Genomic DNA, 17,133 nt, shown 5'->3' with positions numbered 1-17,133 from the left:
TAAAAGGCAGAGATTGGCAGAATGGACAAAAAAAGGATAAATGCACATTGTCTAAAATAAACATTTTAAATGTAAAAAAAGGTTGAAAATTTAAAAATAGTACGTATATAGATATATGGAAAAATACAGCAAATAAACATAAGGAGGGCTAGGTTGTTTTTATTAATATGGTAGACTTCAAGGTGAGTGTATTACCAACAGTAAAGAAAGACATTTCATAATGATAAAGAAGTCAATTTATCAGAAGGTATGACAATCACAATTATGTACCTAAGTCAGAGTTTCAAAATACAAGGACTGAAAATTGACAGAATTAAAGGGAGAAATAGACAATTCCACAATCACAACTGTCAATTTTATTTTCTTGCAATAGGGTGTGTGCACTCTCTGGAGAGAGATGGAGAAAACCAGAGAGAGGGAAAGTGAGAAATCACCCCCTGAGGGGATGGCCACACCACAATGCCTTCTCCATTCTCCTGGGATTTTGGGCAAACATGCACATGTGCCTGGTGTGACTTTTTAGGCCTCTAGGTCTGGGACTCAAACTGCAGTCAGCCATGTGGAAGTCCTGTACCTTAACCACCACACCACCTGTTAGCTCCTCAACTGTGAACATTTTAACACTTCTCTAAGAAAATGATAGATCAACTAGACCAAAAAAAAAAAAAAATCAGTAAAGACATAGATGATCTGAGCAACATTATCAACACCTTTATCTAATTGACATTTACACATCTAATAATTAAAGAAAAAACATTTAAGTGCTCATGGGATATTCACCAAGAGAAACTAGATACTAGGCAATAAGTCAATTCTCAATAAATGAAAAAGGATCAAAATTAAACATCAATAACAAGATCAGCTGGCGGTGTGATAGTTCGGGCAGCTGAATCCAACATGGTCGATTGCAAGGTTCAAGTCTTAGGCCCAGTGCTCGAAAAACACATCAAGCACATGTGTATATATACCCAAAATCCCAAGAAGAGAATGGAAGAGAAGGGATTGCAGCATAGCCATTCCCCTGAGGGGGTGATGTTTCGTTTTCTCTCTCTTTCTCTGGTGAGCACATGCACACTACAGCAAATGTTTTAACAAATACAAAATAAATAAATAAATAAATAAATAATCTCAAAGAATCTGAAGAATCTCGAAATACCCTTCTCCTCTATTCTGCCCCGGAACTTTGGGTACACAAGCATATATGCTCAGCGTGTCCCTCACGGCACTAGGTCCAGGACTCCAGCTACACAGCTGGTCATGTGAGATCTGGCTGTCCCAACCTCCACACCATCTGCAGGCCCTATATGCTTAAATTTTATACTTTCATTAAAATTTTAAAATAAAGAAGTCAGATGTAAATTTTGGAAACATAACCCTATTTTTAAAAAATGATACAAAAATTATTTCCCCCAAAGTATTGTTTCAGAAACTATCAATCTATTGCTCTTTAGCTTCTACAATAGGACCTATGGGCCAGTGGGAATTTCCTTACTAATGTGTACACTCTTTAACTTGATTATCTGTCACAGGTCCCACTTAAAGTAAGATGTAAAAGGAAGTACCAGAAATCTAAAAGTCATTAATTCTGAAATGCAGATGATGACTTTCCTGCTAGGAAACTTCTTTTCCGTATGTAGGGTTGCTCAAACTACAATAAAAATTGTTTTCCTAAAGGAGATAAAAAAAGGCTACCACAGCAATGAGAAAATGACTACAACAAAAGATAACTTTCTTTTCCCTAAACTCAGAATGACTAAAAGACAAGATAAATATAAAGGAAAGGTCTCACTCCAAGCAAAAGCCAGTCTCATACTTGAAAGTTACTGAAGCAAATTCCAAAAAAAAAGACAAGATACATATAAATAATCCAAAGTAAACGATGAGGAGGATGCTTAAAAATGAATGCTACTTTAAGTAAGATCTGAGCAAGGATGACACACTGATGAACAATCTCAGTTTCAGGGCTGAAAGAAATTCCCAGTGTTGATAAAACCAGAGGAGCTTGATTCTGTAGAAAGAACCACCACAGACCTCAGAAATGGCTAGATTGCAGAAAGAAATCAAATGCAACAAAGAACTTTCTTTTCCTTCTGTGTTGTAAAACCATTCCTACAAAATAACGATAGAATGCATTTTATAACAGAACTTTTATTATTTCTCCAATCTGCAGGTTTGGAGATCCTTAAGCTACCTTGTTCTTGTTTTTTAAATTTAACTATCTTGGAAGAAATCTCTTTAAGCTGAATAAAATGATAAATTTCCCATAAAGAGAATACAATTTTAAACATCTAAAAAAAGATTCAAGGGCTGGCTCTGTGGTGCAGTGGTAACACACTGTTGAAGAAAAGTCGGGGGCCAGTAGGTGGCATGGTGATTAAGGTGCTAGAATCCCACATGGCTGACCGCAGTTCGTCCCCAACCGGCAGCCTGAAGACCATAACAAGTAAACAGATAAATAAATAAATGTTAAAAAGAAAAGTCAGATCCCACATGGCAACCCCTGTTCGAATCCCTGGCTCAGTCAGCCTGAAACATGCCAAGCACCCACATTAGTACCCAAGATGTGATAGGCTGTTTGACTGGAGGAAGGGGGTGGTTGTGCCAACACCAGAGCTATGGAGAGTGCTTATTTCTGTCTCTCTCTCTCTCTTGCTCTCTCTCTCTCTCATGCTCCCATGTACTCTATCATGAATAAAGAAAAAACAGTTTTAAAAAAAGATTTAAGATCAGGGGCAGCAGATGGAGTAGTGGTTAAGGTGTTGGACTCTCACATGGCCAATGTGGTTGGAGTCACAGACATGAAGGCTTGAAAATCATGCTGGGCACATTTGTGTGCATGCCCAAAATCCCAAGAGGAGAATGGAGAAGGGCTTGTGGTGTGGTCATCATCCCTGGGTAGTGATTTCTCAATTTCCCTCTCACTGTCTCTATCTTTCTCCAACAAGCACATATACCCTGTGGCAAAAACCTTAAAAAAAAAGATTTGAGATCATAATATTCATTATACACTCCAGTGCAGCAGTTGTTAATACTCACAGAGGTATGAAGTGTACTCTTTTCTAAATTACACAGCCCTCAATACTGCCTCCTATTTTTTGTTATCTGTTTTTGGCTTTGTTGTGGATTAAACTTATTGCTATTATTAATATCTTGGCCTGTGCCAACCTTTCTTTTCTCAGTTCTAATGAGTAATAGCCTTAGAAATCAGAACTCTGTATAACAAAACTCAAGGCACTGATTAGTCTGAGAGAGTTTTAACAAAGTAACTTTTTGAGATTTAGGGTATTCAGATTTTTTTCAGCCTACTTCCTATTGTCATCCTTGCTTTTTTAATAGGTAAAAGTTACTGCAATTTTTTTTTTATAGAACAAGAATGACTCCCTATATGAAACTTTTTTTAAGTGTAACTTTTGTTTAAGGGTGATTTGACTCTAGGGGGCCAGCAGGTGGCATAGTGGTAAAGCTGCTGGACTCCCACATGATCAACCACGGTTTGAGTCCTGGACCCAGCAGCTAAAAGTTCATACCAAACATGTATGTATGTGTGCCCAAAATCCTGAGAGAAGAATGGAGGAGAAGGGATTGCAGCATGGCAACTCCCCCCCGGGAGGGGGGTGTAATTTCTCACTTTCTTTCTCTGTGTGTCTCTAATGAGCACACATACTCTATAGCAAAAATCTCTCTTCTAAGGAAAAAAAAAAAGACTTAATTCTCACTCTCGTTAAAGCCCCTGTTTATCTAGCATACAAATGAATCACATATGGTACCTTAAATAAGCAATAGAACTTGTTCTTTTAAAGATATAAAAGACAAGGCACAGACCCAGACTTTCATATGCTATTAGTATGGTGCCTGTAGAAGACACAGAGTGTCTTCTATACTGAAATCCCTGTGCTGTGGCATCATCATAAGAAGGAAGTCACCTTTTTGAGACTGCCTTACAAAATAGGACAGTGTCAGGATTAGACACTGTTGCAGGACCCTGAATTCTTGAGACTTGGAACTTGGTTCATTAACCTCTTCTCTTCTCCAGTTAACTAAAGTGTGTGTGGTATGTTTAATGTTAATTATATAACTATGGGGCCAGCAGGTGGTGTGGTAGTTAAGGTTCTGGACTCCTAAGGGGCCAATTGCGGTTCGAGTCCCAGAGCCAGTGGCTTGAAATTCATGCTGGGCATATATGCATGTGTGCCCAAAATCCTGAGAGGAGATTGGAGAAGAGATAGTGGCTTGGCCATCCCCTGGGGAGTGATTTCTTGCTTTCTGTCTCTGGCAAGTACACACGCACTATAGCAAAAAATCTCTATAAAAAATTACATAAGTACATAGTCACATAATATATACATAATAATTAGGGTTTAGTTCCTAGCTGGACATAAACTAAATTCTAATACCTGAATATGTGTGTGGAAGTTTGATTTTTAGTTTTGACTCTAGTCACAACTCTTAACCCAGAACCTGCATCTTAGTCATTGGCTGTGACTGCTGAATTGAGATTGTTTAAAATTGCAAACAAATGAAAGTCTAACACTGTGGAATGACACAAATTACTCATAGTACCTTTTAGTCCTGCTGTGACAGTTTTTTTAATCAAAGACAGGGATATCATAAGATGTAAATGAAGACTTATAAAATGTAAATGTTATCTATGAAAATACCATTGGTCTATTATTGAAACATTTTGTTCATTTTTACAAGGCACTTCATTTATTTTAATCATAAAATAAATATATTTAAGACTTTCTAGTAGAAACCATTAATTTGTTGTTGTTTTTACAACATCTGTAACATAGAAGACAGCCTGTAAAAGCTCACTACATCAAATCAATATGTTTCATGGAGGTCATATACCTCTGGACAATAGTTCTTTAATTTTAGTGAGAGTAAAAATCACCTAGGAGGTGGGCCGGCAGGTGGCATGGTGGTTAAAGGTGCTGGACTCCCACATGGCCGACCGCAGTTCAAGTTCTGGACCTGGCGGCTTGCTCTCTGTCTCTCTCTGGTCAAAATTGAAAAAATAATGATAATAAATAAATCCTTTTTTAAAAATCACCTGGGGGAACTTGTTAAAATAGAGATTTCAAAATTTTTTTGTTTTTTCTTTAGAGAAAGTTTTGCTATAGGGCCTGTGCACTTGCTGGAGTGCACTTTTTTTTTTTTTTTTTTTTTTTTTTTTTTTTTGCACTATTTCACAAACTGAGATAGAGATAGAGAGACAGAAAGCAAAAGATCACCTCCAAGGGAGAATGGTCATACCACAATCCCTTCTCCTCCATTCTCCTCTCAGATTTTGGACATACACATATACACACCCCGTGTGAGTTTCAAGCCTCCAGGTCTGGGACTTGAACAGTGGTTAGCCATGTGGGAGTCCAGTGATGTAACCATTACACCATCTGATAGCCCCCAGATTTCCAAGTTTTAATCTAAAGATTTTGAATGTGTGTCTATTTTAGGAGGCAAAGTGATTGATGATTGTTGCATTTTAAACAAACATTGTAGTTGGTTCTGATGAAAATGGTCTGTACAAAATTCTGTAATTTTGTGGGATGTGGTAGCCAGAAACAAAAATGAAGCTAAAATGCAAAGTGGAAAGGAAAAGTAGTGAACAAAACAGTTCAAAAAGCCTTGAAAATATGTTAAAGAAAAGATTCATGAAGATAAAGAGTTCACAGATATGCCTGGGGTAGTGAGGAAAAGGTATATATTAATGGGCACGCAGGAGAATAGTTGCTGAGGCTGTAACACCGGCCCAGGCTGGCGGGGCGGGGGGGCAGAGGGATGGGGAAGAAGGCTAGTCTAAAGAAACATATTAAGAAATGCCTAAGAAATGGATGAAGTCAATTTGGGTGCATGTAGAGCTACTTCTGAACTCAATGGGAAGATGAGAGTACTAACAGAAAGAACCACATATTTCTTAAAATCAAGGGAACAAATGCTTTGGCTAACAAATAAAAATCCAAGGTTTGGGACCAGCAGATGGCATAATGGTTACATTACTGGACTCCCATGTAGTCAGTCGGCCATAATTTGAGTCCTGGACCCAGAGGCTTAAAACTCATGCTGGGCACGTGTGTGTGCGTGTGTGCTCAAAATCCTGAGGAGAGAATGGAGGAGAAGGGATTGTGGTGTGGTCATCCCCCCGGGGGGGTGATTTTTCACTTTCTGTCTCTCTGTCTCTCTGTCTCTCCAGTGAGTGCACAAGCCCTATAATAAAACCCTCTCTTTAAAAAAAATAAAAATCCAATGTTTAGGATTATAGGTCCATGGGTTCTATGAGATTTAAAATAACCTCCAGGGGCTTGGTGGCGAAATGCTGGATTCCCACATGGCTGACCACGGTCTGAGTCCTGAACCTGGAGCTTGCTTTCTCACTCACTCTCTCTGTCTCCCTGGTCAAGTTGAAGAATAATAATGATGAATAAACAAGTGCATATGCCTTCTAGCAAATTAAAAATAACCATAAGGAAAGAAGAAATGTGAAGCAAAAAGAAAAAGAAGAAATATTTAAAAGGGCAAAAATAAGTAAGTAAATAAATAAATAAAGCAAGCAAGAAAAAGGAGGAGATCAGTGGTGGCACAGTGGTAATACAACTGAACCTACATGGGACGCTTCTTGGATTCTCATCCCAGGACTTCCCTAAACGCACTGAACACTGACACTGCCTGTGATCCATGCTAGCTCAATCTGGAGATGGACGTTCACAGCATGGACGTTCTTCTGGGAATGCCTTCCTCCCTCTCTCTAAAGAAACAAATATACAAGTAAACGGGGGGGGGGGGGCAAGAAAGAAGGAAATAAACAAAAAGAGAACAATTTTAAAATCAGCCAGAGAAAAGAGCACAAAGGAGGACAGTTAGATTAAGTGTTGATCTCTTTTTTTATTTTGGAGAGGTTTTTGCTATAGGGCGCATGTGCTTGCTAGAAAGACAGAGAGAGAGAGACAAATAGCGAGAAATCACCCCCAGGGGGATGGCCATGCTGCAATCCTTTCTCAGGATTCTCCTCTTGGGATCTTGCACACGCACGCACATGTGCCTGGCATGAGTTTTAAGCCACCAGGTCTGGGATTCCTCTTCCATTCAAAGTTGTCTCATAATAACAATGATCTCACAAAGCCAGCCCCAGGAAGTAACCTTCAGTGTAATGCCACACTGTACATGGCCCACTTGGCAAAATATTTGAAGGAGAAATGTACTTCTGCTACCCAGTCCCTCACCTTACCTTCTTCCCTAGGAGATAATGGTGAAGAGTTTCTTAAGCAAGAAAATTACCTGAAAGCTTTATGGTTGGTTCTTGCTTTAGTTCTACTTTGCTATACTTTCACAGGAGTGATTCAGCTGAAACTACAAACCACTCTTAAGATCATTGTGGATGGTAACTCTAACTTACCAGCATAACTTGGCTGATTAACATTTCCACCTTTTTTAATACAATAATGAACAAGATCAACATCATCACACAGAGCAGCCTTATACAGTAAGTTCTCTCCAAAAATGTTTCTCCGATTAATGCTAGAAAGAGATATTTTATTCATCTTCAATTTTTCTGAAACAAGGAAATAAATAAATCTTTATTTGAAAATCAAGAGGAATACAGATACCAGGATGAAGTCGGTCAATACTCTGGAAATGAGGTATATCATGAAAGACTACTTCATCTATTAACACAACTGTAATGCTATCAACATACTAAAAAAAGGAAAAAGACAAGTATGAGTTTTAAATATTTATAGTAAATTATAAATCATGATCAGCAGTATATAATAAAACCCCATGAAAGATACACATATGAAAAGACCAACAGATTGTTTTGTTTTCTTCAAAATTCTAGTGAGTTGGGGCCAGCAGGTGGCATGGTGATTAAGGTGCTGGACTCCTACATGGCCAACCATGATTTGAGTCCTGGACCAAGCAGCTTGAAAATTAGACCAAGCATGTGTACATGCATGCCCAAAATCCCAAGAGAAGGGAGGAGAAGAGACTGCAGTGTGGTAATCCCCCCGGGGTGGGAGTAAGTTCTCACTTTCTGTGCCTCTGTCTCTCTGGCAGGCACACTCGCCCTATAGCAAAAATATCTCTTAAAAAAAAAATAGAACAAAGGAACCATCTGTTGTTAAGAATTGGCCAAAACTTAAACTCATCCTATTTATTTTTATTTATAAATATACACACATAAGCACATGCATGCACAACACAGGATTTTCAATAAGTTCATGAGAAAATGTACACAAATTTTGCATAGATTTCAAAATTGTTTTGGATCAAAATAAACTTTTTTTTAAATTTCATTTTCCATGAACATTTTAAAGTCCTCTCATATATAAATGAATATCATCTTTTAAACACCATGCACTTTTACTCACTAATACTTATGTGTATATTTTTGAAGAACAAAGACATTCTCTTATTTCTCTTTTTATAACTATGGTATTATTAAATTCAGAAAATTTAACACTGATAGAATATTATTTAATCTATAATTCATTTTTCAATTTAGCCAATTGTTCCACTATTATTTTTAAATTAGTGTTTCTAGATTCTATTATGTTTCTGAGAGTTTTTAGCTCCATATTTTGGGTTTTATAGAAACACAGAGATAAGATCTAAAAGTAACTATTATTATTTTGCTTTATCCTTTCTTCTATTCTTCCTGGTATATGTTCTCATTCCCTTTTGCTAGATTGCTCACACATTTAAATCTGAAAGAGTTCTGTAACTATTCTCTCCAAGACAGAAGTATAGAAAAAATACTGGCCTATAAGCTAGAAATTTAAGATCAAATGCCAGTTACATTATTAATGAGCTGTGTGATGCTGGCAAAAATCCTTATTCTCTCTGAACTTCCACTTCTTCATCAGTGAAGCGAGAAAATTGAAATAGACAATCTCTGAATCCTTTCTACTATAATTATAATTCTACATTTCTATGTTACTTACTTAGGAATACAAAAAAGTACTCAAGATATGCCTCACCATTATTTCGTGTAAATTTTTCATTTTTCCTGATCTGTTTTCCATTCTTCAAGCTGGATGAATGCATATTCTTTCCTTCACCTTCATTCATTACAGCAGGATTCTGCATTCTTGAAAGATAAATACATTTTTAAATTACTATAATGCTTCCTACAAGAACTCATGAAGACTCATATCAAACTTTGGCTAAAATTTTAAAACTCCAAGGGAATTTACTAAGCTATTCTTAAGCGGCATGGTAGTTTAAAATATGGAGGTGGCTTCTGAGTAAACTTCAGATAATTCGGTGACAGGCATGCCAATGATCATGGCTTCTAGCTGTTTGTGTCACCTGTAGGTTTCTCTCCTATGGGGGTAGGAGATATTCACCTACAAGTGTGAATATTCTATGTCTTACTCTCCAAACTATCATGACACTATCATTCTATTAATTTCCTAGAGAAAAAGAGGAAAAGGGGCTTGCTATGTGGTATGGCACTGAACAAAACCTGTAAAATGTTAAAAGCAGCAAACAAAAAAATAAGCTCTTTACTTAGGCATAACTGTATACGGACTCTAAAATCTCCAACCATATCATTATCTATAAGGTCTATAGCATACCTGGAGAGAAAGATATAATTTGGTAGCATACCTGAAATTCTCAGTTGGTGGTTTATTACTTGTTTGATCCTCACAGCTAAGTATTTTTGGTAAATTCTTTTCTGGCATCTTATATACATCATCTGTATGCTTTGCATCTCTGCTTACTTTCAGTTTTTCCAATCTGGATGATCTTCTTAACATACATGGAGTTTCCGGGTAAGAACTATTTTCCATTGGACTTGAATTTCCCTTATTGTTTAATGGCTCACAAAAGATAACATTTTGATGAGCCAAAGGTAGCAATTCAAATGGCTGTGGGTCTTGTGGAGTCTGTGAAGACGTAAATACATCCACAAAAAATTACAACAGTACAAAAAAAATGGAACTAGAATAAATTTAATTTTATGGTATTCTTTGATTAAAGTACTGTACAAGACTTCCTGGACATATGTGAAAATAATGAAACATTTCATAATAAATATGAAATGTTTAAAGTGTTTAAAGGACAATGCAGATTTAAAAGCTTAAGAATACAAGAAAAAATGAATCATAAGTAAAAATAATTTTGATCAATTTTCATCCTTAAAATTTCAAGGCAAAGCCAAGGTCATTCTGGATGTATTAATTTTGCAAGAAATGGGCCATGTACAATGATAAGAGACCTATAAGAACATTAGAAATGTCACAGAATGTCCGATCAATTGTTTACTCAGAATAGCATTTTGTTATTTGACAGAAACAGTGTTATTTTATGGAACAAGATAGTTATATAACCTTGATTGCATTGATTTCAAAAGTTAACAGTGTATCATGAATTTCTCCTTAATAATTAGTTTCTCCGGACTAGCAGTTAGCGTAACGGTTATGTCGCTGGACTCCCATGTAGTCGACTGTGGTTCAAGTCCCAGACCCGGTGGCTTAAACTCATGCCGGGCACGTGTGCGTGCATGCCCAAGATCCTGAGAGAATGGAGGAGAAGGGATTGCAGCGTGGCCATTCCCCCTGGGGGGTGATTTCTTGCTTTCTCTCTCTGACTTTCCAGTGAGCGCATGTGCCCTATAGCAAAAAACTCTCAAAAAAAAATAATGATAACAATAATTTCTCTAACTTCTCCTTAATAATAAATATCCAGGGACCAGCAGGTGGTGTGGTGGTTAAGGCACTGGACACTCCCACATGGCCTACCAGGGTTCAAGTCCTGAATCTGGTGGCTTGCTTTCTCACTTCCTCTCTCTCTCTGTCAACCTGTCTCTCTCTGGTTAAATTAAAAAAAAAAAATGAATGAATGAATAAATAAAATAAATAATTATTTAAAAAATAATAATAAATATTCATGAGGATTTTTTTATACTTATAATCTAAAGCTTTCTTAAGCTTATTTACATATCCAGCTTGCAAAGTTTCTCAAGGTAACAAGTCCCATACTTTTATTATAGCTGAAAAAGAGTATTGAGACCAGTGAGTGGCATGGTAGTTAAGGTACTGGACACTCCCACATGGCTGACCACGATTAGAGTCCCAGATCTGGTGGCTTGTTTTCTCATTTTCTCTTTCTCTCTCTCTGGTCATTTAAAAATAAATGAATGAATAAATAAAGTTAAATAAATAATTCTTTAAAAAACGAGTATGAATGGGAAAAGCAGTTGTCATAATGGCTATGCCATTGAACTCTCATGTAGTGGGCTGTGATTTGAGTCCCAGATCCGGGAGCTTTAAGCCACCACCAGGCACGTGTGTGTGTGTGTGTGCCCAAGATCCTGAGAGGAGAAGAGAAGAGAAGGGATTGCAGCATGGCCATCCCCGCCAGGGGGGAGGGGCAGTGATTTCTCGCTTTCTGTCTCTCTGCTTCTCTCTGTCCTTCTGGCGAGCGCACACACCCTATAGCAAAAAAGCCTATCCAAAAAAAGAGTATTAATTTGTAAATTTAATAGTAAATCACCTTTCTGCTTTTAAGAGGTTTTTATTTTTTTGCCCCTTTTTTTTTGAAGATTCACTAAATTTATGCAACTAAATCAATATCAATTATAATTTTCTACACTTTACTCATACTCCCTGTTTTCAGATTAGAATATCAGAATGCTCAAGATTCATGCCGTAATGCCCATGATTAGTTTCTCTATTTTGGATTTTGTTTTCTAGTTCTATTATGTTTGTTTTGAGATTTGTTGACCAGAATAGCAGTATTATTCCAGGTGTGTATGCTGCACCATGAGCTCAACTTTAAGTCATCAAAATATTTCCAAGGATAGTCACAGGAACATTTTAATAATAGCCAAAAGTTTGTTTGTTTGGAGAGGTTTTTGCTATAGGGCATGTATGCTCACCAGAAAGACAGAAAGAGACAGAGAGACAGAAAGCAAGAAATCACTCCCCAGGGGAAATGGCCACGTTGCAATCCCTCCTCCTCCATTCTCCTTTCGGGATCTTGGGTAATGCACGCACACGCACCCAGTGTGAGTTTAAGCCATCAGGTCCGGGACTCGAACAGCAGTTGACTACACAGGAGTTCAGCGACATAGCCATTACGCCAACTGCTGGTCCCTAATAATATCCAAAAGAAAAGAAGAAGAAAAACAATCTAAATGACCACCATTAATGAACTGGTACATAAATTAAAATGTACTCATACAGTGGAAAACCATTCAATAAGTTAAAAATGTTCAGTAGTACTACATTTGCTGCCACTAAAATATTAACCAAGATGTATTACATAAATTTATAAATATATTTACATTAAATTTCAAAATAGTTGCAAAGTATAATATAAGCTCATTTATATACAAAAAAATTTACATAGGCTATAACAGAAATAGTTGTAAACAAATACATCAAACAGTTAACAGTGATATCTCTAAAGGGTGAAATCGTGGAGAACCTTTTGTTATTTTATTACTATGTAATTTTGCAAATTTTGGATTATTTTTTAATGATCAAAATATATTACTATTGTAATCAGAAAAAAAATAAAGATAATACTTAAAAGATAAAAATTGTCAACAGGAAAAAGGGACTTGCTGAGTGGCAGTTCACTGCAGGGCTTCCAGGCATAATACTGCAAGAATTCTAAACCCCGAGAGCTGGGCCACCTGGCAACATTCTAAGACATAAAAGACAAAGTTCTGCTTAAGTTAGGCATAATTTTTTCTCTTTCCTGGTAGTCCAGCTGCACATGTTTTACAACCATAAATTAATGTGAAGTAGTCATCTCTACTCTGTACCCAGATAGAGTGGTTTTCTACTGAAAGAGAAATTTTTTTTTTTATTAAATAACATTTATTAAATAAACTACCATGCAATTGGCTGGCACCATTTCTTATTTAGTTTCTCATGTCTTGTGTATTGCTTTTTTTTTTTTCTGAAAAATTTTTAATTAATTAATTTACATTCATTTAAAAGAGAAAATTCTAATAAATAATTTTCTTTTTTATTTATATAAGTGATATAATAATATATCTTTTCAGGTCTATTATGGGTGGGGAGGAAATTGTAACTTTCTAACCCTTTGAAAATTTCAACCTAGGAACTTCTGAAATAAAATCCCTGTATGCTTCAAAATCACAAAGTCTCATCTAGGTATAGAAATTTGGGTAGAAGATTTGAATTTAACAAAATGACAACTCATTAAAGGTATAAGAGTCAAAATCATAGACTTATATTTGTACCTACATGTTCCACTGAAAGATGCTTGTTCTGTAGCTCAGCTAACTTGGAATCTTGTTCAAATGGTGGAGTAGAACGAGACTTAAAATTAACCTTCATTATTTGTGTACAATCTTCATTGGTCTGAGATATACTGGGCTCCACTTCTAAATATTCATTTCCTGCATTGAAAATGCCGCTTCCCTTTTCTCTGTCACAGATGGATCCCACATTGGCTTCTGACAATGTATTCAGGGCTGCCCACAACTCAGCTGGCAATGCATCATCTTTTGTGTTTTCTAGTAAATTTCTATGACATGCTGACAAGGTATTTAAAGGTATTGATATGGAACTCATAGAGTCACTCAATGGGTTCATCAGCTCTCCAGAATCAAAATCATTCATTATTTCAAAAAGTCTTTCCCCCTGGGTGCTTTCTGGTGTAATTAACCTTTCTAAGGCAGACACAAAGGTTTCAAGAGAGCTTTCTTCATCTTTATCCTCAGATGTCATGGTCAATGTGACTTCCTTTCTAGGCTCAGAAAATGTATTTGGTGCTGAGACCTCCTCTGGCTCTATTAATGACTTCTCCTTTGCAGCAACCATATCAGAAACTGTAATAGCAATACCTGAGAGAAGGCTAATTTCAGGGGAGTCTCTGTCTTCACTTAATTCCTGTATATTTCAAATAGAAATCCCATCATTACAGTATATACCAAAAAAGTGTTTAAAATAATCATTTATTTTAATCATTTATCTTGTCTGTAAGTTACCCTTAAAGAGTTTCATAATTTTCTTTCCTACCCATAAATAAAAGGAATATTCTTTACAACTTTTCTACACCAAATCACTAATAATTGAATATATGGTAAAACATTTATTAATAATAGTAGACCAAAGGTAAAATTGGTTGCACCATAATTATAGATGGCAAATTATCTTTTTGGCCAAGTTTAAATTATCTGTGCTAACAGAAGAGACAAAGGTAGCTTGGACAATTAAAATAATAGACGATGTCAAAACATCACAGCAGTTGGTGATTCTCTGGATAAAATTCTCCCTTACCAAAATTTTCTATCTAGTTTTGTAAAAATTAATAACTAGGAATAAAATTGGCATAATTTCACCTACTTTTAATCTCTACCTTTCTATTAATATGTAAATGTGAAGTAAAAAGGCCAAAGGTTAGAAGGTCAGAGGAGAAATGAAGGTACAGTTCTGTGTAAATATTATGAGACTTGTTTATAAATCAATGGCTTATGGTTATTTTAAACAACAAACACAAAACTTACATTTCTAAATCACTATTATTTTTTAAAGACATCACCTTAATGGGCTATAGTTCTTCTCAAAATATTTCCAGTGCTCAAAATATTATTAGAATCCCTCTTTTCCAATTGCTTCAAAAATCAGCTTATTAACCATTCAAGAAAATAATGTACTTTAAAAACAATGAGGGACCAGCAGTTAGCAATAATGGCTATGTCGCTGGACTCCCACGTAGTCGACCACAGTTCAAGTCCCGGACCCGGTGGCTTAAACTCATGCTGGGCGCATGTGCATGCGTGCCCAAGATCCAGAGAGGAGAATGGAGGATAAGGGACCGCGGCATGGCCATCCCCGCTGTGGGGTGATTTCTTGCTTTCTGTCTCTCTGTCTCTCTCTGTCTGTCTGGTGAATGCACGCACCCTATAGCAAAAACCTCTCAAAAAATAAAAAAGAAAAAAGAAAAATTTCCCAACTCTAAAAACTGTAAATTTGCTGAGTTTAAATAAAAGAACGGCTTTCAATGACTTTGAATTTTTCTGAAAATCAAATGTACCATCTTCCAGAAAAGATATGCTCTAATTTGTAAGCCATCTAATATTCTGACTGGATTTAAAGAAGAGAAGTGAAAGCCATCCTTTCTCCCCCCGTCCTTTTCTACCTACCGCCATTTATCTTCTCTGTATATAGGATACAGAGCTTAAGAAGATATATTTACTTATGAGTAATGCTAACTCTAATTTGCTAAGAACAATAAAAGGAATTCAGAAAGAATTCAAGAACCAGATCCTATCCATTTTTTAAGTTGTAGCTTAAGGCCTCCCTCCTACCTGAAGTCCTGTGTCTACTGCATTCAGGGCATTAAGTGTTATAAAGAATATACACTGGGCTCTAAAAGAACTTAAATTTCTAACTGAATGTTCAAGGCATAAATAACTAAGACATTAAATAGAAAATAATGCTATAGAACATTTATTAAATCAAATGAATGGCATACACCAGTGTATATTAAACAGTTCTATAGAGCCTAGTGTTTTATAAGAATAAGTTTTCTTGGAAGTGGGGGAAGAAGAGAGGCAATGGAGAAATTCACCATTGTTTGAGAAATGCCAGGTTAAACAAAGTTAAACTAATTAATTACTTATTAATTAATTAATTTTTGTTTTTATTTTGACCAGAGAGAGATAGAGACAGAAACAAAGAGGGGAAGCGAGAAAGCAAGCTGCCAGGTCTGGAACTCAAACTGTAGACAGCCATGTGGGTTGGGAGCGTCCAGCACCTTAAGCACCCCGCCACCTGCAGCCCAACCAACATATTTTTTAAATCTAAACCATGATATATATAGCTAATCTGTTACATAAACCAACCTCTTCTGGGTGTGGCAAAACTTCAGGATTTTTAGCTTCAGGCCCTAGAAGAAAATAGTATGTTCATTCAGTTTTTATTAAGGCACTGAAAACATACCTAATCAGTAAGATATAAGTTGAACTCTTCCAGACATTCAAGTAACATCATAAATACTTTATAAATATTATAACAACCTGTTGATATAAAAGTATAATTTTGGCAGTGAAGTTATCAAATTCTTCCATTTCTTGGAAAATATTTTATTTAGATCCAGATAAAATTATAATTATTTGGAATTAATTTAGCTAAAATCAACCTCTCTATATTGATTTAAGTATTCTAATGTTCTATAAAAGAAAAAATCACATGTACTTTCTCCATGTTTTTTTTTTCCTCCATTATAGGTAGCAAAACTTACATCAATTCATGCTGTCTGGATTTGGGCAAAAAAGGGAACATCACAAAAGTAAGGGCCAAAGGGAATCAGGAGGTATGAATCTCTAGAAATCTTAAACCTAGAGAATCTGAAACAGTGCTGCCTTGTTTCTGTGACTTTGGCTTCACTAACTTACTCTGCCCTCTCTGAATTGAGCTGGCATGAAGTTAGATTAAGGGAGGATCAGGTTAAAAAGTTATTTCTCCAGCTCCATTCTTTTTGTACTCCACTTTCACCATCAAGACCCAGGAATTCTGACATACTTGGGTAGGAATTCAAGACTTACTGACATTTAAAATATATCTGAATAAAGAAAAAAAGAAATATAGATCAAGAAAATTCCATTTTAATAGTAACAAGGAAGAGTAAATACTAGAAGAAGTTATAAAACAAGAGCAGATTTCTATCAAGTAATTATCTGCTGAACTTAAGAATGTATCCTCACAAACAAGACAGGTTTTTCAGGAGTAAAAACTAATCATAAATACACTTTATGAGCTTCATGTTCTCCAAAACCTGTTTATTTTTTCCTGACTTCATCTTTGCCATTTGATGATGCAAAGTATAAAAATCAACAATGAGGGTTAAAATCTACTCTCTCGCATAATGATGAGCAAAATTCATATTAATAATTTCTTACTCTTGTTTTAAAATCCTTTGTGCTAAGCAGTGATGATACCTTAAACAATTTAAAATTGCTTATCTCTAGTTGCTTAATGTTTTTGGTTTTTTTTGAGAGGTTTTTGCTATAGGGTGCATGCGCTCGCCAGACAGACAGAGAGAGACAGAGAGACAGAAAGCGAGAAATCACCCCCCAGGGGGGATGGTCATGCCACAATCCCTTCTCCTCCATTCTCCTCTCGGGATCTTGGGCACGCACGCACACAC

At 36.2% G+C, this 17,133-nt stretch overlaps 1 protein-coding gene across 1 annotated transcript in view; it reads right to left on the bottom strand.

Moving 5' to 3' along the window:
• The window catches only part of ANKRD31 (ankyrin repeat domain 31), a 145,894-nt gene that overhangs the window by 94,966 nt on the left and 33,795 nt on the right, over positions 1 to 17,133 (bottom strand). Inside the window, exons 6-10 of the mRNA XM_027767980.1 lie at positions 15,830 to 15,873; positions 13,224 to 13,871; positions 9,607 to 9,887; positions 8,976 to 9,085; positions 7,394 to 7,549 (exon numbers count right to left, since the gene is read on the bottom strand). Coding sequence (XP_027623781.1) covers positions 7,394 to 7,549; positions 8,976 to 9,085; positions 9,607 to 9,887; positions 13,224 to 13,871; positions 15,830 to 15,873 — 1,239 coding nt within the window. The remainder of the gene's footprint in view (positions 1 to 7,393; positions 7,550 to 8,975; positions 9,086 to 9,606; positions 9,888 to 13,223; positions 13,872 to 15,829; positions 15,874 to 17,133) is intronic.

This window comes from Tupaia chinensis, unplaced genomic scaffold (assembly GCF_000334495.1).
Source record: "Tupaia chinensis unplaced genomic scaffold, TupChi_1.0 Scaffold145093_1, whole genome shotgun sequence".
Classification (NCBI taxonomy): Eukaryota; Metazoa; Chordata; class Mammalia; order Scandentia; family Tupaiidae; genus Tupaia; species Tupaia belangeri.
The sequence above is the reverse complement of the archived record's forward strand: the minus strand, read 5'-3'. Positions and strand labels throughout refer to the sequence as shown.